The 24,063-nt window shown below is 40.4% G+C and overlaps 1 protein-coding gene across 2 annotated transcripts; it reads left to right on the top strand.

Annotated features, from left to right (window-relative positions):
- The first annotated feature begins 196 nt into the window (after positions 1-196).
- Positions 197-23,709, top strand: LOC117551274 (metal transporter CNNM4). 2 transcript variants are annotated; one of them, XM_034224085.1, is made up of 8 exons: positions 197-1,860; positions 5,205-5,348; positions 6,553-6,687; positions 7,430-7,599; positions 12,238-12,334; positions 15,002-15,091; positions 16,944-17,119; positions 17,902-23,709. In XM_034224085.1, exons 1-8 carry the CDS (start codon positions 354-356, stop codon positions 18,415-18,417), a joined length of 2,835 nt encoding a protein of 944 aa, XP_034079976.1. In that variant the 5' UTR covers positions 197-353; the 3' UTR covers positions 18,418-23,709. The 2 variants fall into 2 exon arrangements, with proteins under 2 accessions (XP_034079976.1, XP_034079977.1); XM_034224086.1 differs by lacking the exon at positions 15,002-15,091 and having other exon boundaries at positions 198-1,860.
- The last annotated feature ends 354 nt before the right edge of the window (positions 23,710-24,063 follow it).

The following is a 24,063-nucleotide window of genomic DNA, read 5'->3' on the forward strand; positions in this document are numbered from 1 at the left end:
CAGCAGCAGCAGCAGCAGCATCCATGCGCTGTGTGCCGCATTGCCCCGAGACAAAAACAAGGCCGTGCAGAGGTGGGGAGGTGGGGGGTGGTGGTGAGTTGAGGATGACCATAGATTGTTAAAATAAAGAGGGGGACGTAGGGTGAATGCATCACTCACTCATGACAGAGTATCAAAATAAAGGAGTTGTGTATATGTGTAGGCCTATGTGTGTGTGTTTGTGTGTGATGACTAGTGAGGGGAGGAAGGGGGAGTTTGTTTATTAGCTCTATACCTGTCGCTGCCCGGTAGGCGGTGATAACGGGGGTGTGTGTGATGGGCGGCGGGGGGCGGAGCCGCTCGGACATGAGTAAATGACGTCAGGCCCTGGGTCGCCGAGCAGTGAAACAAACATGGCGACAGAATGGAGCGGGCAGCAGGGTTATATTCTCACTCTCATTATATTCCTGTGGAGCGCAGTCGGTGGCCGCACGGAGACGGCGGCTGCAGCGTCCGGTGTCAGCGGCAGCCAAGTGCTCGGCATGCGGCTGGAGAGGAGCGACAAGCCGTCCAGCACCAATGACGACGGTGTCATCCAGGTGACTGAGGAGAGCTCCGTGCAGCTCCGGTTTTACGGGGTGCAGCTCCACTCGGGCGCTTGGACGCAGATCCGCTTCACGGACCTCACGGATGTCGCAAGCGGTGGCGCGGATGAAGGTGAGGAGGAGGAGGATGAAGCGGTAAAGGCGGCGGCGAGAGGAGGAGGCAGTGGCATGATGGAGCCGCCGGACAGGACTTGTGTAGATTTCACGAAGGACATAAGCGTCGGGACCTTCTTGAACGTCAGCAGTCGAGGCTCGTCGGGGCTGCTTACCGTTAACATTAAGCCGCTCCGCAAGACCGAGCCGCAGAAGGAGTACGGCGTGTGCATCCGGAGCCGCGTGGAGGCTAGCAGGTGGGTGCTGCTGGGGGACACTGATGGCAAGCTGCTTGTGGTGGAGGAGAAGAGGTCCCTGCTGCCCTTATGGCTGCAGTGCATCCTCATCTCCTTCCTGCTGGTGCTCTCTGGGATGTTCAGCGGCTTGAACTTGGGGCTGATGGCTCTGGACCCCATGGAGCTGCGCATCGTCCAGAGCTGTGGTACCGAGAAGGAGAAGAAATACGCAAGAAAAATAGAGCCAATCCGTAGCAAAGGGAACTATCTTCTTTGCTCTCTGCTCCTGGGCAACGTCTTGGTGAACACCACCCTCACCATCCTCCTCGATGACCTGATCGGATCAGGTTTGGGCGCTGTGGTGGCCTCCACGGTTGGGATTGTCATCTTTGGTGAGATCGTCCCCCAGGCGCTGTGTTCCCGCCACGGACTGGCTGTAGGAGCCAACACCATCATGGTGACCAAGTTCTTCATGCTGCTCACCTTCCCTGTGTCCTTCCCCGTCAGCAAGCTGCTGGACGTCCTGCTGGGTCAGGAGATCGGCACCGTGTACAACCGGGAGAAGCTGGTGGGGATGCTGAGGGTGACGGAGCCCTACAACGACCTGGTGAAGGAGGAGCTCAACATGATCCAGGGCGCTCTGGAGCTCAGGAACAAAACTGTAGAGGATGTCATGACGCCCATAGGAGACTGCTTCATGATCCAGGCGGATGCTGTGCTGGATTTCAACACCATGTCTGAGATCATGGAGAGCGGGTACACTCGTATCCCTGTGTACGACGACGAGAAGAGCAACATCATGGACATCCTGTACGTGAAGGACCTGGCGTTCGTGGACCCCGATGACTGCACCACCCTGAAGACCATCACCAAGTTCTACAACCACCCTGTGCACTTTGTGTTTCATGACACGAAGCTGGACGCCATGCTGGAGGAGTTCAAGAAAGGTGTGTAAACATGTGTGTGTGTGTCTTCTTTTAACACTGGAGCAGGTGATTCCTCTGAGGAACCTGCAGATGAATCACCTGCTGTAGGGTTTGTTTCCGGCCATTACTGCATCCGCATAAACCCTTTGTGTGTCACCCCCCTCCCCCCCCTCCCTCAAAATGCTCTGTCTGTATTGATCAGCACTATTGACAGCTGGAACATCACAGCCTACTTTTAAGCACTGGCATGCAACAAAACAAATGTTATGCAAAGTGCAACACAGATCCACATATCAGACCCTGTCATCCAGCTGTGGTCCTGATGATACACACATTCCTCTTCTTCATCCTCACCTTCTTCCTCGTCAGTGTATATCATGATTTTCTTCACTACATCAAAGTGTATTGTGCCCTTGTGTATTTTTACTAAACTTCAGTAGCCTATCAGTCAAGTCAAGCCTCTCTGTTCTTTTATTATCAATAATTATAACCCAAAAAGAAAGTCAATTGAGAGAAGCTATTCAAATCCTAAACATGTTGACTTATTAATATATAAAAAAGCAAGAAGAAAACCAGAAAATATTCATATTCGAGAAGCTAAAACCTGTGCCTGTTCTTAAAAATGGAAAACTTTTTACAGCCAGGAAAAACTGCTGAATCATTTTAGTCTCAGTCTTAGGTAGTAAACAAGAAGGGGAAAACTGTTGACAAAATGCATAAACAACACAAATCATGTATGATGAAGAGGCACTGCAGGAGCGTTTGAAGTCTGCAAACTCTGTATGTTATACCATGTGTTTTTTTCTCAAATTGGCATCAGTGTTTTATTTAATCTGGCAGCGGGTTTTTATCTCCTGTAAACACTGCAGCAGCGGATATCACTAATGATCATCTGCCACCAGAGAGCAGGAACTAATCAGGGAGTGCAGCTAATGTGTATGATGGGATCAAAAGTGTGCATGTTCAGGCGCAATGGATTAGTGCTGGAAATATCAGCGCTGATATTTAAACCTTGAAAGCTGGTATTGTGACAATGAAGCACCAGCAGAGAACTGAAGCTTGTGTGATGATGATGATAGTAATGTTTATATTTCAAGATATCAAATGCTTTCCTTCACATTCGTTAAGCAGCCAACACTGCAAATACACACTTGATTATTCGTTTTGGAATCAGTCATCATTCATAAAGCTGTGCATTTGCTTGTATTCTGTGTAAGAAGTCATTGTTGATCTGCGTACATGCACAAGCCTCATTTTTAGACAGAATGTAGACACACCCGTAGTGCACTCATTTGCTTTACAGTACTTCTGCCATCTTTCCAGCCTTTCATTTGAAAAGAGGAACTGCATGATCAGCTGTCAGAATGAAACCAGCATGAATAGTGGCTATTTTTTAGCACTTTGGTTTTTTGTGCAGGAGTATCATTTATACATCTTGCCTCAGGTGTTGACAGCTTCTGTTTCCACATCTCAAATATGTTTTGTTAATAATGACTGCAAAGATAGTATACCCAAAGTAATATGATTGTTTCCCTCTTGTTTTAAATTCTTAGAAAATACATGATTTGATGAAAGATGGTGGGATATAAATCATCAAAATAGCTCTTAAAGAAACTCTCTTTTGAAAGTCATGTGATCTGTAACATTTATCCTTTTTTTAATAGGATTTTTTGCCAATTACAGTATTTTCTGGTTGATATTCCAATTAACTGTACCATGAATAAAAGAGAAGAGGGAACAGTGTCCTTCAAAACATTTTCATTGCCTATAAGGAAACACATGAAATCCTCACTTGTAGTATTATAAGCTGGATAATTGGCTGAAAACAGAAAACATATCCGTCACAAAACAAGTACTTTAACTTCAAGGTTGAAGGACACATGCCAGCTAATATTAGTCCTGCTGAAGTCACTATGTGAGCCTGCTGCAGTGGCCTCTGACCTTCCTGTGGGGGGAGGGGGACACACAGTTTGCATCAGGTCAGTGTGCTCATGATGATGAAGATGTCAGAGGCTATTGCTTTGTGCTGAGTCGTACGGTGTCCCTGAGAGCTCAGCACATCAGAAGCACATCATGAAAACACAGACAAAGAGAACATCTCATATGCAGCAGCATTTAGAAAGAATGTGAGAGACAACAATTAGACGTATAGTAAGAGCTGTGATGCATTTGAGGGCGTTCGATCAGTATGTCTCATGCTCTTGCTAATTAGCCAGTAGTTTACACCAGGCATTTTTTGTGTACAGAAAGTCCTCATGCTATGCAGTTGGAGGAACAGCTAAATACTTAATTGGATGTAATATTAAGTATAAATAATATGTTAGTATTTTGAACGAACCTTGGTTGTTGCTGTGTCTCAGGAAGTTATGTCTTAGTTACTATTAAACAATGCCATTCAAAGCATAGTTCTGCATCAAATACGCTAGTGTTCTTACTGCTTTTATTATTTGTGTGTGTGTGTAGTCAAGGTGGTTCTAGATATTTCTCCCATGAATATTGATTACTAATGTGATGTCTTAGCTGGGTGTAGCAGCCCTCCCCATGTGGTAAAGTATGAGTCCTTACTGCAGTGGCCCCCGTTTGAATCCAAGCTGCGGCCCCTTCTATCTACTAATGTCTTTCCTATTGAAAAAAAAAAGAGACAAAAAAGAAGCTTAAAAAATATCTCACTGCCTTTTTATATATGTGATAAATACAATGTTCAGTCATCAATTAACTAACTCTTTAAGCCTGAAAACCTTTGACAGATACATTTTTGGTGTCTTTCACATTTCACATGTATGCAGGCGCAGCAGTGAGGGGAATAGATGCTGCTCTGTCTTGATGCAGAGCGACTGTGGCAGCTTTCTGACCTGGCAGCCTCTCTCCAGATAAAGTCCCTTTACTCAGCTGTCATTGGCAGCCACCCAGTGATGTCAGTTTGTTTGTTGCCACACTGCAGACCTGCATGCAGTTAGCCAACATGAGCAGGCAAAATGGTCTATAAGGTTTTTTTTAATGAGGAGAGTATTAATCCGTTTTTTTTCCATCTTCCCTCCTCTTTATCTTTGTTTTGGCAGTTCTTCCAGCTCTTTTTTTCTGCAAAGCTCTTAGTCCAGTCTGGGCTATATTAAGGCATCAATCTGTCCTCCCAGCAGCAGTCGGCAGGATCTAAAATAGAAAACAAGAAAGGATATTTGTATGTAGCTGAATGTGTTTGAAGGCCTCTAGCTGAAGTTTAGGAGACAGCTGCAGCAGTGAGAATTTCAACTTCCTGTTTGATGCTGTTAACAGGCCAGTTTGTGGGAATGCAAAATGTTTTATATTCACTTTCGAGGTGCACTCGTACATCCTAGTTGTAACCTTTATGTGATCTCTATCTCCAGGTAAATCCCACCTGGCCATTGTCCAGAAAGTGAACAACGAGGGAGAGGGAGATCCGTTCTACGAGGTGCTGGGATTGGTCACGCTGGAGGACGTCATCGAAGAGATCATCAAGTCAGAGATCCTGGATGAGTCTGACCTTTACAGTGAGTCAGCGTATGCTGCCTGTGACACAGATACACACTTCACACTTCACACACACACACACACACACACACACACACACACACACACACACACACACACACACACACACACACACACACACACACACACACACACACACACACACACACACCATTGAAAGACACTGATATGTTGTCGACATCATGCAAAAGAAACACTCGAAGGAAGTCATTCGTTCTTAAGTGGCTCTTACAGGTGATTTAAAAAAAACAACTTTCATGAGACATTCATTCATGTTTTATTTATAAATGTCTTTAAGGTACGAAGAAGATTCTTGATAAGTTGCCTTTAGCTTAGCTTAGCATACTAATCGATGATACCACTAGCCTGGTTCAGTTCAAAGGTAACTAAATGCTTAGCTTAAGCTTAGCATAAAGACTAGAAACAGTGGAGATGGCTGCCGTGGATCAGTCAAAGAATCAGAATCAAGTATACTGCCAGATACGTTTACACATACAAGGAATTTTCTTTTGGTATCTGGTGGTGCGAACATAAACAATCTAAAAAAATAAGTTGCAAAGTAGGTAAAAAAAAAAATATATATATATAAGGATAAGACAAAATGAGTATTTTAAAGAAAAAATGTAGCATTAAATAAGGATGCCAAAGACAAGTATTTACACCAGATTTCAATGTAACCTATACAAATAACCTTAACAGCTAAAAACTAAAACATGAGTGTATTATGGCAAACTACAGTGTATTATATTTTAAAGTGGAGGGCTGTGCTGACATGGGACAAGTCAAGCGTTATATAATCCACGGCACCTACCATGCATCTCTTAAGCTTACGCAATGAACATGTTATATCTCTTGGTTTGCCTTATTAAAAAATCATATCGGGGAAAAAGAAAGTAGTGAAGGACTAGTTATTGACTAGTTATTTATTTCAGTGGTATTCATATCACAACGTTGCAAAAACACCAGTTGAGACTTGTTATGTTACCTTCAGATGTGAAATTGATATTTAATATCTTTGTTGTCCACTTTGTATTGTAATTACATGACTAAGGAAATTGTATATATTCAAGCGTATTCATACGGACTCTTGCTAGCGCTCATATTCTTGACTTCATAGTCTACATTCTGTATTTATACGGTCTAATATTACTTTTAAGATTGTTCCCCTTCTGGTTTGATGCTAACCTGCACTCCGTTCTGCAGCTGACAACAGAAACAGGAAAAAGGTGGACCCCAATAAAAACAAGCCCGACTTCTCGGCCTTCAAGCAGGAGGGCGACAGCAAAGTGAAGATCTCTCCTCAGCTCATGCTGGCGGCTCATCGTTTCCTGGCTACAGGTGAGCGCCGCTAATCTCTGAGCCACTGATTTGTTTTACTGTCGTTCAGCTGACTGATTCTTCACAGAGATTAACACCTGCTCTCTAAGGGACTCAGAGACCCAGTGACCTTGAGGTCAAGTCTGTCTGAACAGCATACACTGTGTTAATAATATATAAGCACAATATTTAGTAACTGAACAGTTACTAAAAAAGTTCAGAAAATAAATAAAGGAGAGTAACAGCTGACACCTTTTTATAATAATAATTCTCTTCATTTATACAAAGCAAAGTGCTTTACATGGTTAAGTCATTTTCGGACTGTAATTGAAAAAGTACACCTAAAATAAAACACAAATGAAAGATATCTATGATACACCAAGGTGGAAAATAATTTGTATATTCACCCCATGGTCTGCCTCTGCTCCTAAATGTAACGGGTCTTTTCCTACATTCTGTAACCCTCCATGAAGGATGTCATAATAGAAATGTTAAAACAGATAAGACCTGTTGAAAAAAAGGGAAAAGCTGTTTTTAAAACTTTTTTGTTTTATGGTTATTGTTTTAAATGTTATAAGGATATTTTCAACCAATGTTGAAATTTGGATAGTAATAATAGATTTTGAGCCCACAGAATGAAAGTTTTTTTTTTACCCTTCATTCAGTCAGTCTTTGTGCTTATAGAAGTAAAAACATTCTGCTTTCTGTAACACAGAACTCATACAAAGCGTTGATATCTTTGCTTTGTTCTGATTCCCTCCAGAGGTCAGCCTGTTCAGCCCGTTCCAGATCAAAGACAAAGTGTTACTGAGGATCCTCAGCCACCCCGACGTCATCCTGGAACTCAAGTTCAACGAAAACGACAAACGCTCAACGCAGCACTTCCTTTACCAGAGAGGGAAACCTGTGGACTTCTTCATCCTCATTCTGCAGGTACACTGCCACTTCTTCATCCTCATTCTGCTGGTACACTGCCACACCTGCAATCAGAGGATTCAAACTACATTCATATTTAAATAAAGTAGCAATGTCTGTGAGATAATGAGCAAACCGGTTGAAGAATAGACCCTCCAGAAAAATGCGGGCTAAAATCCTTGATTATGCGATCAAACATGCGGGGTTGGATGTGATTTTATGCGGTGAAATTGCGGGAAGTTGCGAAATATGCTAAATATGCGGAACAAATAAATATTGGGCTGTCTTATTTATTTATTCTCTCTCACACACACAACCTGCCACTAACGTTAAACCCCTTTACTAGTCAATTAAACACATTCAATGTTTATTTATTGTAAAAGCAATTGGGCTATTTTAATCACACTCTCACACACACACACACACACACACACACACACACACACACACACACACACACACACTTACTTACTTCTCCGCCTCATTCTGTTTTCATTTACTCGTTCGTTATCTGACCAGCTTCAATCTTGTAGGCTTACTCACCTCGTTTCTTGTAGCCCTCGAAAGGGTTTTGGAGGTTGATGCCTCGGTGAACGTGAGTTGTTTGGCTTTCTTGTCCGCAGCACCGGAAAGCATTTTCGAATCTTTGAATGTATCGAAGTGGGTCGTCACCGTCGATGTTCTCTTATGCTCCAACACAGTTGCACGGGGTGCAGAATAGTTTCCCCGCACTTTCGTGCAAGACATCGGGGTACTGCTTTGCCCGGTCTTTAGCAGAAATGTTCGTCGGTAAATGAGATGGATTAGATTTGTTCATCTTGGTGTTTTCTCTCAACTTTGTGTGTAAAAATGCGGGGATTATGCGGCCTTTTGATAAATATGCGGCCTTTTAAAAATCTGCGCCATTTTGCTGATTATGCGGTAAATTCTGCAATCGCAGAATCGCGTTTTTCTGGAGGGTCTAGAAGAAGTGCTCAGATCTTTGGCTAAATGAAAGTATCAATACAATAGTGTAGAAATACTTAAAAACACTCATACTAGATCATGTTTGCATGAAATATATTTAGTACAACATTACAAGTACTCAATATACAGCTCATTGCAATTACTGCTGGGTTATTTAATCAATAATAAAATATTATATTATATTTAATATATTAGTAATAATCTGAAAGTAACTAAAGTTGTATAATTAAAAGTGTTAAACAATACTAACAAATACATGAGAAAGTAAATATCTATCAGTTCAAGGAGTGCTGGTATATGTGGATGTTATGGTTATTCAACATGTGATTTCTTAAAGACTGGGTTAAAGTGAGGTTATACAACAGGTTTGAGACGAGTGAGAGGGTAATTCCAGGTCACTGCGTCAGTCTGCAGCAGGTATTAGCACCGATGCAGTCGCTAAACTCATCAACTCCTTAAGACAGGCCTGACTTAAGTTAAAGGAGACCTATCATGCTATATTTGAACAATATATTGTAGGGCCATACCTATATAAGGTATATTTATAGGTTTTCTTTTCAAAATACCAAACAGATCATGCATTTTAGCCATGCCTCATTTCGCTCTATTTTGCTCTCCTCCACCCCGTCTCTGCATGAGCTGCAGCTGACCATGCCCCCCTGCAAAGGAGGGGGCCGAGTTACGAGCCTCATGTTACCATGCTGTTACCATGCTGTTACCATGCTGTTACCATGCTGTTACCATGCCACTGCAACCTCTCATTCCCCTGATTGGTGGAGAGTTGGCCATATAGGCGGAGCTCCTCGTCACTGGCGTCAGATTATTTTCAAATCTGTATCAGTCTGTATCAGATCCGCTGCAGCCCCGTTTTTAGAGATGTGGGTATGGAGGAAAAGAGAGAGGGTTGTGTCTTCTGACACTTGGTGAGTTCCCTGGAACACCAGGGACACATATTCATGTATAAAAGACGTACAAAGGTGCATTTTGCATGATAGGTCCCCTTTAATTAAGTGGATTTTTGTTGTTTACACTAAAAAAACAACCTTGATGCTTTTACCGTCAGAAAATTCAAATACTGATGATGCTTTATAAATCTTACAATGGCAGGTTTTTATAATAATGGATAAAGCAGATTAAGTGTGGAGCAGTTGAAAAACAACACTTATTTTTTGTAGTTTTTATTCATTCCTGTTTGTAGTGATGGAAAACATATAAAAGCAGCAAATATTTAGTATTTTTATTTGTTAGATGACTAAATTCACTGTAAAATGTACGTAAATTCATGGGCAAAAAGTCCATTCAGCAACTAGTTTAGAGACTCAACATTTTGGTACAAAACTGTCCATACATTTATGTTAACTTCTTCAAAGTAGAACATCCATTTTCAGATGAGGTCAAAACAAACAACACGTTTCAAAGTAGAAATATTAAAAAAAATAATAATAATTTGATCGTTTTTATTACTATTCAGAACTTGTTATTAGTTTTATTATAAAGTAATCTACCAGTTATTCTCTAAATTAATTGATGAATTATTTGGTGTAAACAATATCAGGAAATTGTAGAAAAGTGCCAGTTAAATCCTTTTTACATTTTTCCAACATATTAATATCCAACTCAGAATCCAAACCCCCACAATATGTTGTTTTAGTCACAAAAATGATTAATGAAAAATCTAAAGAGCTTTAAATACATGTTCTGTTTAGAGCCTCTCAAGTAATTGTATATCAAGATATTTTTGAAATGTTTGTATTGCCACACCATTCCCTTAATTTCAAATATTGACACCTATATATTCAGCGTTATCGGCAGAACATGTGTTTTAAGTAATAAATGAAATGTGTAGGTGGTTATAGTTGTTATTAACATGCTTTGTAATTTAAATACCATATGAATAGTTCCTGTGTGTGAGAGGGGCTGGTCTTTGCACGTCCTCACTAATTGATCCTCTTACGTTTGACGGAGACAAATGGAGGAGGGAGAGGGGATTGAAGGGTTAAGGATGGTGGAAAATAAGAAGAGCAGTTGAGAAGAGACACAGCAGAGCATATGGAGAGAGAGACAAACAGCAGAGAGGAGTTACAGATGAAGAGGAGAGAGGGGGGGGGGCAGAAACTAAGAAGCAAATCCTTTCACGGTTTCAAAGCTTTCTCCTGTGGTGGAAGGAAAATAAGTAGCATACTTAAAGGGGCCCTATAATGCCCACTTCAGGTTCATGTTTGTATGAATTGCCTCTACTGTGACATGTTTACATGATTTAATGATCAAAATCATATTTCCCCCCCTTTTTCTCTTTTCACCCTCTGTCTGAAACCAGAGCCCAGTCTGCTCTGATTGGTTAGCTGGCCGGCTCTGTTGTGATTGGTCAACCGCTTAGATATGTCACACCCCTTAGCTTATCATGTTCAATGTGTTGCAGCGCTAGCCAATAGAAGTGAGTGTTACATACTGTAGTGATGTCACTATGTTACGGAAGTAAACAAAGCTACAGGAAAAGGAAATCCCCAAAAAGCATAATAGGGCCTCTTTAAGTACAATTTCAAGGTATTGTACTTTACTTGTGTATTTCAATGTTATGCAACTTTATAATTAAACTATTCCTCATCTATTTTAGAGGCAAGTCACTTTTATTTGATACATTTAGTTATTCAGATTGTTGGTTCTTGCATTTATTATAGAATTGTTTATTTGTGACAAACCCCCAACCCAAGCTTGATTCATAGTTTCAATGTCCGACTCCCAGAGTCATATTTTGGACTTTATCTGTACTTAAAGGCTCTCATCTTGTCTATAATACAGAATTAGAATCAGAAAGGAGGGAATTTAGATTTGTCAACAGTTGCTCAGTTTTACAAGAAGATACATTTAAAATATTTATGTAAATATAAAATGTATTTTTGCTCATTGTTATCATTCATTTTAACTTGCATGCTCTTTGTGTGTTGTTGTTGTGTTTGAAAGTGTGTGTGTGTGTACGTGGAGGCTTTGTTGTCGACACCTGAGGTGTGGATGAAGTGACTGCAGACACACAGTATGCAACCTGAGCACAGCTGCTCCTGTTTCACCATTCACCTCTGTGTGTGTGTGTGTGTGTGTGTGTGTGTGTGTGTGTGTGTGTGTGTGTGTGTGTGTGTGTGTGTGTGTGTGTGTGTGTGTGTGTGTGTGTGTGGTGTGTGTGTGTGTGTGTGTGTGTGTGTGTGTGTGGTGTGTGTGTGTGTGTGTGTGTGTGTGTGTGTGTGTGTGTGTGTGTGTGTGTGTGTGTGTGTGTGTGTGTGTGTGTGTGTGTGGTGTGTGTGTGTGTGTGTGTGTGTGGTGTGTGTGTGTGTGTGTGTGTGTGTGTGTGTGTGTGTGTGTGTGTGTGTGGGTGTGTGTGTGTGTGTGTGTGTGTGTGTGATGTGTGTGGTGTGTGTGTGTGTGTGTGTGTGTGTGTGTGTGTGTGTGTGTGTGTGTGTGTGTGTGGTAGGTAAAGAGACACTGGTCCACAGCAGAACCTGGCAGGATGTAATATTTATAGGACCTTAACGTGTTTCTGTTACCTGCCACAGGATTTTGCACAAACAGAGCATCCTGACTGATTCACCTACACACACACACACACACACACACACACACACATACATACACATACATACGAATAATACACACTGTCATATACTGTGCTTATTAATCAAAATGTGACATGTGTTTCAGGGGCGAGTGGAGGTGGAAGCCGGACACGAAAACATGAAGTTTGAAACCGGCCCGTTCTCTTACTACGGAGTCATGGCTCTGAGCTCAGCGTCACTTGGTGAGACAGCACATTAGACACAATGTACACACCTGTGCACACAAGATGATTGAATAGGCACTGTACAGCATGCTTTTTCTGCAACATGACAAAGGATACATTTTTAGATGTAGTTTTATTGAACTAGAGAAAAGTTTGTTTTCACAGCTGGTACGCATAGACACATGGATACAACGCATCTCAAATAGACATACAGTACAGAAAGCAACATGGAGTACAGAAGAACAAGGAATACAAAAACTTCATATATACATCAATATTATCCTAGCCCCCAGTGTCAGCGAGGCATATTGTTCGAGGCCCATATTGCAGAGTAAAACAACTCCTGCTGAAGCTCTTCTAGATGTAGGTGTCCTCTATCCGCCCAGATAGGTGCAATGTGAAGTATTGTGTCAGTTCAGTGTCCCATAATGATTGGAAGTGTTTTATATTGCCTAATGAGGTCATTTCCACATTATAACAAGACATTTTGGATGTTGTAGTGACTTGATTTTCCTGTTATAACTACACACAGGAGGTGGAGGAAGTTTTCAGATTCTTTACTACAGGGAAAAGTATTAATACCACACTATAAATACTCTGTTACAAGTCAAAGTCCTGCATTGGTGGCAGCTGTCCGTTCACATAAAGACTGAAATAACAACTGTTATTGTTCTTAGTAATCTGAGCCTCTGTTCTCCTCGACTTGCTGAAGCTCCTTCACAAAGTGCTGTGTCAGAGACTTGCTAATGATGCGGTGTGTTTGAAGAGAGCAGTGGAAAAGTCAATAAGCTTAATCCAAATAGGAAAACCCTTCTCTCTTCCGAGCCGGCAGGTGACGCCTGAGAAATCGACCACAGAGACTAAAGTAGATAATATCTACTTTAGTCTCTGTGGTCGATTTCATTAATAAATTAAAAGGATACAAATATCAAATATTTGTATCCTTTTAATTTATTAATGAGAGCTTGTGAAGGACCAAACAGGAAACGCCCATTCGTTAAACATGAACCTGAACTCGTATTTTTTTAGAGGTCTGCATTTATTCTGTTGCCTTTCTCAGCTCACTGCAACTTTGTAGGTTACCTTGAGTTGATTTAATTTAGTTGGATCTAAATGGTAATCGCGTTCATTAAGAAATAGATTAGGAAATAAGCTGAGGAAACCACCATGAGCTTTACTTTGCAGGTGCAGACGTCTTTGAAATTGGAGTTGAAGAACCTGTATGATAACTAAAAAGGCAGAAAGCAGAGAAGATTACAATGTGTTCCCCTTGTCTTTCTGCAATGTGTGGCTTTATGTACTGTAAAGACAATTCAATATAACCCAGCAAGTCAAGTCAAAGATACACCTCTTTTAACTTTAAAGGATATTTTAGTTTGTTTCTAAAGTGTAAGAAGAAAAAAAGAATCCCCTTCAACATTTTCACACTTAGAAATGAACATCTGCCACTGTCAATACAGCGTTCATTTACAACTTTGCACTGTTTTATTATTAAGTGTTTCAAAACATGTATTAGACTTTCTGCTTCAGAGCAGGAATCTCTGTGAAAGTCCTGTACAGTCTGTCAGCATTGAGTCAAAGTAAGACATGTGATGAGGATAGCTGAAATGACAGAATGATGCAGACGCAGACTGGATGCAGGTTGTTGGCTTTAGAGGTGGATGTGGATGATGTTGGCCTATCAACAGTGCAGCAGGCTGGCATCCCATAAACTACCTCGCTGCCCTGAGGTGACTCTGGCTCTCTCTGTGTGTCACTGGTGACTCCTAGTGGTTCAGCGACGTTACTGCTGATCAAATGTTCTGCTCCTCTTCTTCTGTTTCCCTTCCTGTTGGTCTGTGTCTGTCTGCTGGATAAACTGCTGTCTGTACTTCATGTGCACATTATGCCAGTCAGTGTGTGTGCAGCATGTCAAACACTTGACCATTTCTCATCCTAAAATGTTCCGTGTATAGTTGTGTAAATATAAATGTTACACATGTTTGCATTTTACTAGAAAGAACTGAGATTTAGGATCTATTTTAGGTCAAATATTCCTTACACAGTTGTTAACTTAGTTGTGTTGGCATTATAGGCCGAGTATGTGCACAACAAACAAGGAATTTGATTTAAATTCAAAGAAAATAAACATAAAAGCTAAAAACGTTACTGAATCAATTCTCCATTTAAATCAATATTAACGAATTATTCACTTGTTATTGGTTACTTTTCCCTTTTTTATTTATTAAATTATTAGTAGAAAGATGCCACGCTTTCAAGCTGGAAACACTGAAACGCTGACTTTTTTGAATCTCGGGTTTTGCCTTATGTCATGTGGTTCATTTTCTTTATATTTAAATTAAATTGATTAATATATCTCGCAAAATTAGGTCTTTAAAATATGTTTTCATAGTATTAGAAATTAGGATCTATTTTTAAAGACAAGGACAATAATTACATTTGAATTCAGGATAGTTTTGATGCAGACCAGGCAGGCGCAGAGGTGCTGGAAAGTTCTTTGACTCAGTTTATCCTCCTTGGTTGAAGAAGACTAAAACCAAGAAAATGTCTTGTAAGTAAAAAGAGTAAACCCCCAAAGTGAAAGAATACAGAGAGCGGCAGATGTGATATACACCAAACCAATAAACCAGCTCCTCTGTCTTCCTCTTTCTTCCTGTCCTCCTCCTCCTCTTCCTCCTCTCTCAGCCGTCACCCCTCCTCTCTCCCCATCAGTGGCGTCTCCCCCTCCACGACGCCTTTCAGTAAAGAGGTTTTCTCTGTTCTCTCGTTTCCCAGGTAAACACTTGCATGGGCCGGGAGGGGGGGGGTCCTTTTTTATTCTCTTCATCATTTTTCCTCTTTTTAAATCATCTTCGGAGCCCTGATCCAGCAAGTACAATCATAATACTAATAATCAAGTCATTTTCCTTTTGTTGTTGCTCCTTTGAGTTCCCCCACACTAACAGCAGGGGGCGCTTTAAAACAAAGTCCTGGATGATAGGAAGAGCTTTTTGATTGGTTATTATTTGAAACTGTTCTATACTAATGTTTATAAGAGTGAAAACTTTATTTCAAAAGTAGACGAAAAGGAAAAAGTTCTCAAATGTTAAATGTTGTCTAAACAAGCATATGCAAGAATGTTGCCTCTTTACAAAAGTGCCTTTACACTGTATTTACAAATCCCTTATTCTATTGTCAAGTTAGCTCTTTTAAAGCATTGACTCGGAATTTTTAGATTTTGTACTGCCAGTTAAAAAAAACAACATACGTAAGATTTAAGTTCTGCGAAATTGTAAATTATATTTTGGAATAAAAACGTTACAATTAAATTATTTGTCCTGTACCAATAATTAATAAACAATGGAAAATAAGTGTTCACAGAGTCTTCAAATTGGTTGCTTCCTACGACCAACAGTCATATACCTATAGATATTTAACTTAAAGGTGGGGTAGGTAATTTTGGAGAAACCGGCTCGAGTGCGCTAGAATTTGAAAATACACAACCGGAAAAAATCTGCCACTTCCTTACAGAGCCCCTCCTCCAGCACGCACGAACGCGCACATGACCAATGAGGGCACGAGATAATTTTGTGCACAGATGGAAGGCTGACAGGCAGGTAGGCCATCCAGTTATTTTAGCCGGGCCGGCTCAGATGATTGGTCGTGCTTTTTACAGTACTACAGCTTCCACAGATGACATTTCTTTATGGATTTTTTGTCAAAGCACTTCAGATATTCATTGCTATCGGGATGTTAAGAGCATTCCATGGAATATAACAAAAAGTGTTTCTGCAGTGAATTACATACCCCACCTTTAACATAGCTTAACATTACAAATAATGGCATTTCTTACATTTAAAACTAGGATGAGTCAAGTTTCTGCTGTTTCTGTTAAATAACAATTAATCAATTATTAAAATATGTTTCTATTCACTTTATGTTGATTGATCAATTATTGCCTGTTATTTCAGACCTAAAATACTGAAATGTATACAGAAAATATCAGTACAGCTGTCTTATCAGTTAGGAGGAACTTACTGGATGCGGCTCAAGGCCCTCTGTTTTCACTACCTCCCTTTAACCCACTGAGATATGAAATAACTCCCATGACTGTAGACCTCTGTTTAAGAAATAGTTTGGCATTTTTAGAATTGACCCTATCATCTCAAAACTCTAAAGAGTATATACCAAAATGTTAAACTATTCCTTAAGCTCACACTCCTGTGCCTCCCACTTGATCTATACAACGCTGAAATCAAGTCCTCTGATCATCGCCAACGCTCTCCTTTAACTTTCATTAATAAGAGAATAACGCCACCCTCCATGACATCACTAAAACAAGCCAATGGCAGAGCTTCATCTGAACTCGGACAGTCCTGTTTTAGCCATAAAATGCTCAAACGATGCACTAATCGCAGTCTGCATGTTTGTCGCATTCTTTGCATAACAAACTCATCTCCTCCATTAAACCATCAAGCACATATGTGATGTTGACATTACTGTACATGTGTGTGATATGTTACTTGGCTCATCTTGTGTTTGTACTCAATGTTTTCCGCATTTGTTGATGTTTAAGTGTACATGTCTGCGTTTTTTTTGTATTTCCTTCCTCGTCCTCTAGCTCACTCTCTTCTGTGTTAATCCCCAGAGTTCCGTTCTCCGTCACACAGCGGGAACCTGAACCGCTCGGCGTCTCTGAGTTGCACTGAGCGCGCTCCAGATAACGGCTCCGTCGGGGGGAGCGTCACTCAGATCCCGGGGACCCCCTTCCAGTACACACCAGACTTTAGTGTACGTGCTCTCACACACCTGCAGTTTGTTAAGGTGGGTACCGGTCAGGCAACTCGACTGTAAACAGGGGGGGAGAGTAACAGATCCTTTACTTGTGTAAAAGTACAAATTCATTAATGTAATACTGCAAATAACAAGAAGTCACAATCCTACTTTAAACTAGGGTTGGTTGTCTTGAGATGCTTGCTGGAGTACAGTAAGGATTAAGTTCCCAAACTGAAAAACCCAGCCAAGTGTTGTCCATTACATGAAAGGGGCTAGAAGAACAAGCTTCAAATGCTAACATCTTGCATACAAGTTGCTAAGTTGTAAACATTGACAACCTGTCCTTTCAGTCCTCCCTCCTATGCCACTTCTCTCTCTTCTGTACGTAAACATATTATATTGAAGATAAATATCAAACATGGCTATTGTTAATTCTCACAGCTTCAGGTCAAATACAATGATTATATTAGATGATTACTGTCCTGCCACAGCATTTTATTTCCTAATTGATGTCAGGATGCAACACGTGTGCTTTGTTGCTCCACATCAAACTAGTTTTAACTACTTTCTATAGAGTGAGCTGATTTAGTCCAGGGGTCCCAACTTAGGGTTTGGGTCACCGCACCAGGTCACAATCCTTTATCATTTACCTTTTTTGATGTGTGGCTCATTGGTATGAAATAAAAAACTATTCCATGACTCTGCAGTATTCGAGATGAATGGAATCATCCATGAAAACAGCAAATATCATTGTCCAAAGAATGTAAATCATATTGTGAAACACCCCTAATTTTTGTATCCTCCTATCGTTGGTGTCTTGTATTCCTCAGGTCACTCGGGCTCAGTACCAGAACGGCCTCCTGGCGTCCAAGCTGGACAGCATGCCTCAGTCCCCAGAGGGCAGCCGCACCCGCCTGGACACGTCTGTGTCTCTGCCCCCCATCACCCCCCCGGGGAGCCGCTCTCCGCTGCCGCTGGCCACGCCTCCTGCAAAGCACCCGCCGTCTAACATCCAGCCGGGCGCCCGAGCCGCTCTGCCCCAGCACCCCCCCTCCTCCTCCCGCCGCAGACCCAGCCAGTCTCTGCCCCAAGTCACCCCCCCTCCGAGCAACCACATCCCGCTCTCCCTGCCCCCTCCGTCCTCCATGAGTTTAGCGCCGTGCACCATCACCCCCCACTCCACTTTGCCCTCCTCCAAGTCCCAGCCGTCGCCCCCCCCTGGTAGCCCGGACAACGGGCCGGGGGAGACCACCACTCTGCTCAGTGAGCAGCAGAACTGTGAACGTGCCCAGGCAAACCCTCACGTCCACACCATCAGTCACACACACACTGAAAGCACCATCTAACTAAAGTAGGAACTACACTACCTGCACACTCACTCACTCAAACAACACACTCTCGCACTACTTCCTGTTTCCTGTTTGCTCGTTGTCTCCTGAACTTTTCTGTAGAGTTCTTGGCTATGCTGAGGATCAGCACTTTACGTGTATTTTATAAACGGAGATCCTCTTTTATCCCTTCCTGCATGATCCCCTCCCGACACTAAAAAAAGATGCGGCATAGACACAAAGAAGGCAGAGGGAACACTAGTGATTACGATTGGAAATGAAGAATGGGTCTTGTGTGTGTTTTTTTTTTTTAAAGGGTCAGTTCACCAGGATTACAAAAAGGCTTGCAAATGTTTTTATTTTTAGTCCAGGTTTTGAGATTTCTGCCTCCACCTTTTTTAGTGAAAAATTAACTCCGAAGCAACGTGCCTCTACAAAACCAATTGTTCCAGTGTCTGTGGATCATCTACTGACCCCACTGTGAACCGTTTTCACAAGAGATGCATTACAGTGAGGGAATCATCTGTATGACCACACTGGGGTCTGTAGACATCAATTCTGAAAAGCCACGTTGCTGTTCAAATAAATTAAAATGCATTTTTGCTTATAAACTACAAAATATATCCATGTTACTTGTATAGACCCGTATACTTATCTGCCTATCAGAAAAAATGAAATTGCTAACCTCTTATCCTGCTTTCATGTCATGTCAGAGTAACATATCTGACTTGTATCTTCACATCAACTGCCAAGTTGAAATAATGACTTGTAAAGTCCGATTTTGAGCCTGAAACCAAACAAACATGGACGCCTAACATCAGCCAAAGACCATTGTTCAATGTTTTAAACCAAAATATAGCAGATGTGTTTTCACAAAAGGTTTTATCCTGTAGAATAATGATCAAACATTAAAGTCCTTTGTATTGAAGCGAAGATATCTCAAAACCTCTTCACATGAAACTAAAACTTTTTAGGGTTTTTTGTAATTAATGTGAACTGAACCTCAACATCATCACTGGTAAGACATCAACAAAAAACTCACATTATAGGTTGGTGTTGCCAGATCAGGGCTGGGGGCAGTTTAGTTGGTTGACTTGGTTTTTCCAAAGAGTAAAACTTTTGGTTTAAGTTTATGGTTTTATTTACGATAAGTATAACTTTAGTTTTGATTTTGTTCCATGGGGTGGCTTTTATTAAGATGGATGAGAACCAATACATTAGTTTGTCTGCTGCTTCTGTCTGTACTGATGTCAGCACCAGCAGACCAGAGTCAGAGTACTGAGTGGAAGCCATACCAGTGATTTTGCATGTTTTCACCCATTAATACAAACTGAATACTCTGCATTAGAATAATACACTGTTAAATTAATACAGTGTTTAAAAAAGCAAAATATGAATTGGCAAATGTAATGTTTTATTACTTTTGTTATAGTTTATGAATGCTAATGTATTTGTATACACTACAAAACATGTATTGAAACCAATGGCAGTCTGAACACCCCAGAGTCAACAAGAGAGTACAAAGGATGTTATGCATGCAATATAAAATAGTAATATAATATACATTAGACATGGAAATACTTGTAGAACTTGCAAAAACATCGGTATGGTCCTTAAAGTCACTAAATCTGGTGACGTGAGGTGGATGTTTATGGCCTACCTCTTGACCAAGGCAATATGTTTAAAATTATTTAATTTCCAAGAGTGATATTTATTTATGTAAAGTATATTTATATATACATATATATATTGACATTTAATTTGTTTTATATTTTAGAGATTTTATTTATTTTTTAGCTTTCTTTGGTTCTTGAAAGCAGTTGAAGGACAAGCTGCATTCTTCAGACACTGTTTCTTGTGAATGGATTCTTCACTGTGATGGAGCTCGGAGTGAAACCAGCTGCTTCTCAAATCACCATGACACCAAGCGCTGACCAAACTGGATCTTTAGAGGTTGTAACACTGTGCGTTCACTGACATTTGGATGGGAGTTACACTGGAATGTTTCATTTGTTATTGTATGTGTAAGCATGCACATGTTGGGTAACTCTGACAGAGTGACATGAAGACCAAATAAGAGCAAAGAGAAATGTAATGCTATCTGTTTTCAGAAGCAAGTATGTGCTGTTCATGTTTAATGAGGATATGTCTACATGTTTTTTTGAGTCTGATAAGATATTCTGGAAGATTATGGTTGTAAGCAGAGGATTTTAAGCCAGGATATTAGCAATACTGAATACCCCCCAAAAAAGAATGTATTTTCATCTTTAAAGCATTAATCGGCAATTATGTTTTCTGCTAGTCCTATATAATGGAGAGGCCTGAGAGGTTTTAGATGAGAGGATTGATTCCTTCATATGAGAGGAATCAACCTTTTTGTCTTACTCTTTGCAAGAAAACCAACAAAGCAAACTAAATGTGTTGGGTTAATGTATTCCTTCTTCTTCCCAATATTGCTAGTACCCAAAAAATTAATAGAAAGAAAATGCAGAACGGTACAGTAGCCCCGGCCCTGATTCAGTCACAACCTGCAAACTGTTTTACGTTTATGGTTTTACATTTTAAGAAATACCCTTTTTAGCTTCCTTACCAACAGTTGGATGAGAAAAACAATACCACTCTTTACATCAAATATGAAGCTACTTTCCAGACACAGTTAGCTTGGCATGGCATAAACATTCTGCCCCACTACACACAAGCTTTCTCTTCACATTTAATGGACAGATATGAGAGTGGAATTGATGTGCTCATCTAACTCTCAGCAAGAAAATAAGTGACTTGTGTTTCACACGTGTGTTTGTTAACCTTTGAGCTTGCCGTTAGCTCTGAGTTAAGGATTGACACTTGAATATTGAAAACACTCACAGCACAATAACTCAATGAGATTTAATGGACAACAAACATTCCACTGCATGTCTTCACACTACTGATGTTAACCCTGTCAGGACTAAATGTGGTGTGATAAACTCTCATTTCTGTTTGCCACTTGAAACAATGTACAGTGAGGTACATTGTACTGCGTGTGTAAATGATACTGAACCTATTCAACCCGTGTTTGCAGCAGACAAGGAGTTGGAGGAAGTTGGGTTGTGTTCCAGTGGAGATAAGAGATTAACATGAAGACGACTGTAGCAGCTCACTCCTCACAGACTGAGCTCAGATGTTAAAGCTGCTAGCATGTAATCTACCTATTTTTTTCCTATGTATGCAGTGACACTGAAAAGATTTAAAGTAACTGGAGATAAATTATTTTGTTGATATAGTAATTTATTAGAAAATACAAGACAATGAACAACTATTGTATAAGCAAGCACTGATTTGAAAAACACTTTAAACATGTCAGTTTTACACATGAGTCTGAAAAAAGTGATAATCCAAAGCATTTCTTCCTTTGTGGGAAGATTTTCCAAATTTGGATTTACAAGTTACGCTGGGGTCGCCCAAAATATTCCCAGATTCACTGTGGTATTTTGATTTATTTTTTAAATGAATGGGTAAATGCAACTCTGAAGCCCTAAATCAAGTTTATTTTCTCACCTTGAGGTCTTAAAGATGTCAAAAATCGACTCTTAAGACCTCATTATTTCAGTTATGTGCTCGCATGTTGATACATTTAATTGTGCTTTACCAAATGACCATACAGCAAACCTGAGTTCAAGCAATGCACAGAGATTGGGGGGAGGAATGGGGTCCCAGCAGCTCATTTTTACCCCAGGGGCCCCCTATCAGGTGGCTCCGGCCCTGAAGAAAATCGGCACTCTGAAAACCTTAGATTTAATTCAGCAGGACCTTATAGAGTACTTACCTGAAGGGAAAACCTGCTAGTTAAATTAAAATATATAGTGGACTTAGCCTTATTGGATGAAAATGTAGACCTGCCTGCTGGTTCATATAGGTCTCATGTAGCAATTGGTCTTATACTGGTTTCCAGTAAAGCCACTGGTTGGCTGTGTGACTGCCAGTTTGTGTACTGGGAAATGTGCAAACAATGGTTCTACTTATTCATGTTGTATTTATTGTAAACATTGTATTTATTGGTTTTTTTTGTTTTGTTATAGGCACCTGAGGGTGTGGTTCTTTTAAACGGGCTTCCAGCTGTGAGAAGCAGCTTTTGTTGGGTTGATTTACCCAGAAACACTGTGTTCAGTTCCCTGATTGCTGTTTGTGTGATATGACTGTAAATACTCTGTACATGAAGAGAGCGGCATTTGTGTGATGCTGGAAGAAATTTTTAAAATAGCTCTATTTATAATGAGAGATGAGATGTTATTTCAAGTTTTATTCCCCATTGTTTTGCTAGGAAGGCATTAAATAGCAATAAACATTGCACAGAGTTAACCTCAAATATTAATGTACAACTCCTATCTTCTGTAGCCTTTCTCATTATTAGCCATGATAACCAAAGGTTTTTTTTATCTGCAAAAAATGCTTTCCCATCCTTCGCCATCCTTTGTCTCCGTCTATTCGTCTCTCCTCCCACGCTTCCATCTGACTTTCCCTCCTCTCATTTTTCCCGGCCCTTATCTTGACTTGTCTCCCGCCGCTCAAAAGTATTGAAATTCCTGCGGCTTTCACTACCGGTCTAATTTGCTAAGCTTTTTATTGCTCAGACCTTTTTTCTATCATGGGATTGAAGCGGGGGAGCAGGGCTTATCAGCAACTCCTGTCGTGTTGTTTTTAGCCCTGCAGCGGTGTGATGATTAGACCTGTACGAAGGTTAAATATTTTCTGGAGCAGGGTTCTCAGGCCAGTGAGTTTTCCACACTGTGTATCATTCACAAATGGATTGTTGAAATAGTTTAGGGTTTCATGCATGTGGAGCGATGCAGAAACAAAGGAGAGGAGAGTGAAGTGCCCCAAAACATGTTTTTGCATCTATTATCATTCTTCTGTGGAGCTTACTTTGTACCAAACAGATACTAGGCCGTATTTATCAACTTTTTCAGAGTTGCAGTATTGAGATAATTCAAGCACATAAAGGACACACATATTTATAGGTAAGCGTTGCAACAAAACTTTAAATAAATCCAGGTGTTGGAATTATGGATTTAAATATGTAGGTAAACTTATTTTCCTTTTTAATATCCCAAGGGTATATAAAGTCGATACTTGTTTGGCAGGTTTGAATATTCAGAAATGGCTACATGTTTGTTTCTGTTATTGCAATGGCTGAACAAAGATGGAGGTACACTTCCAAACATTGGTTGTGTAACTTTAAAGCAATGTGTACATACTGTTTTATAAGTAATGTAAGGCATTTGAAGAAAACCATGAGGTTAATAAACCTGAGATATATTTCTCTACAGAAAATCTGTCTTTGTTTGATTCATATACAAAGTTTTCTATGGATTACTGGAATTAAGTGTTCTGGTCTGCAGGATTTTTTCACTTAACGTTATCTGATGTGAGAAATATTTACAGGACATTTGGCTGGATAATCACATTTTGTTATCAAAAGGAAGCTGGTTATTATATTTCTCTCATTCACAATCCTGCACTTCTCATACTGACTGCGAACATGCATAGCCTACACAACAGGGAATACGTTTTTTATGACTTTAAACAAATCAAAAAATGTATTGTGTTAAATGCAACTCACTTTACAGGATAGTTCAAATGTTTTGTTTTAAAATAATACTATTTTTTCATTTCAAGTGAGAGAAA

The sequence above is a fragment of the Gymnodraco acuticeps genome, unplaced genomic scaffold, assembly GCF_902827175.1.
Source record: "Gymnodraco acuticeps unplaced genomic scaffold, fGymAcu1.1, whole genome shotgun sequence".
Classification (NCBI taxonomy): Eukaryota; Metazoa; Chordata; class Actinopteri; order Perciformes; family Bathydraconidae; genus Gymnodraco; species Gymnodraco acuticeps.

Excerpts from the sequence above, each read along its gene's own strand:
- LOC117551274 (XM_034224085.1), top strand. The coding sequence starts at position 354 with ATGACGTCAGGCCCTGGGTCGCCGAGCAGTGAAACAAACATGGCGACA. Across the intron at positions 15,092-16,943 it reads TCTGTTCTCTCGTTTCCCAG|AGTTCCGTTCTCCGTCACAC; the intron begins GTAAACACTTGC and ends GTTAATCCCCAG. Across the intron at positions 17,120-17,901 it reads CACACCTGCAGTTTGTTAAG|GTCACTCGGGCTCAGTACCA; the intron begins GTGGGTACCGGT and ends TGTATTCCTCAG.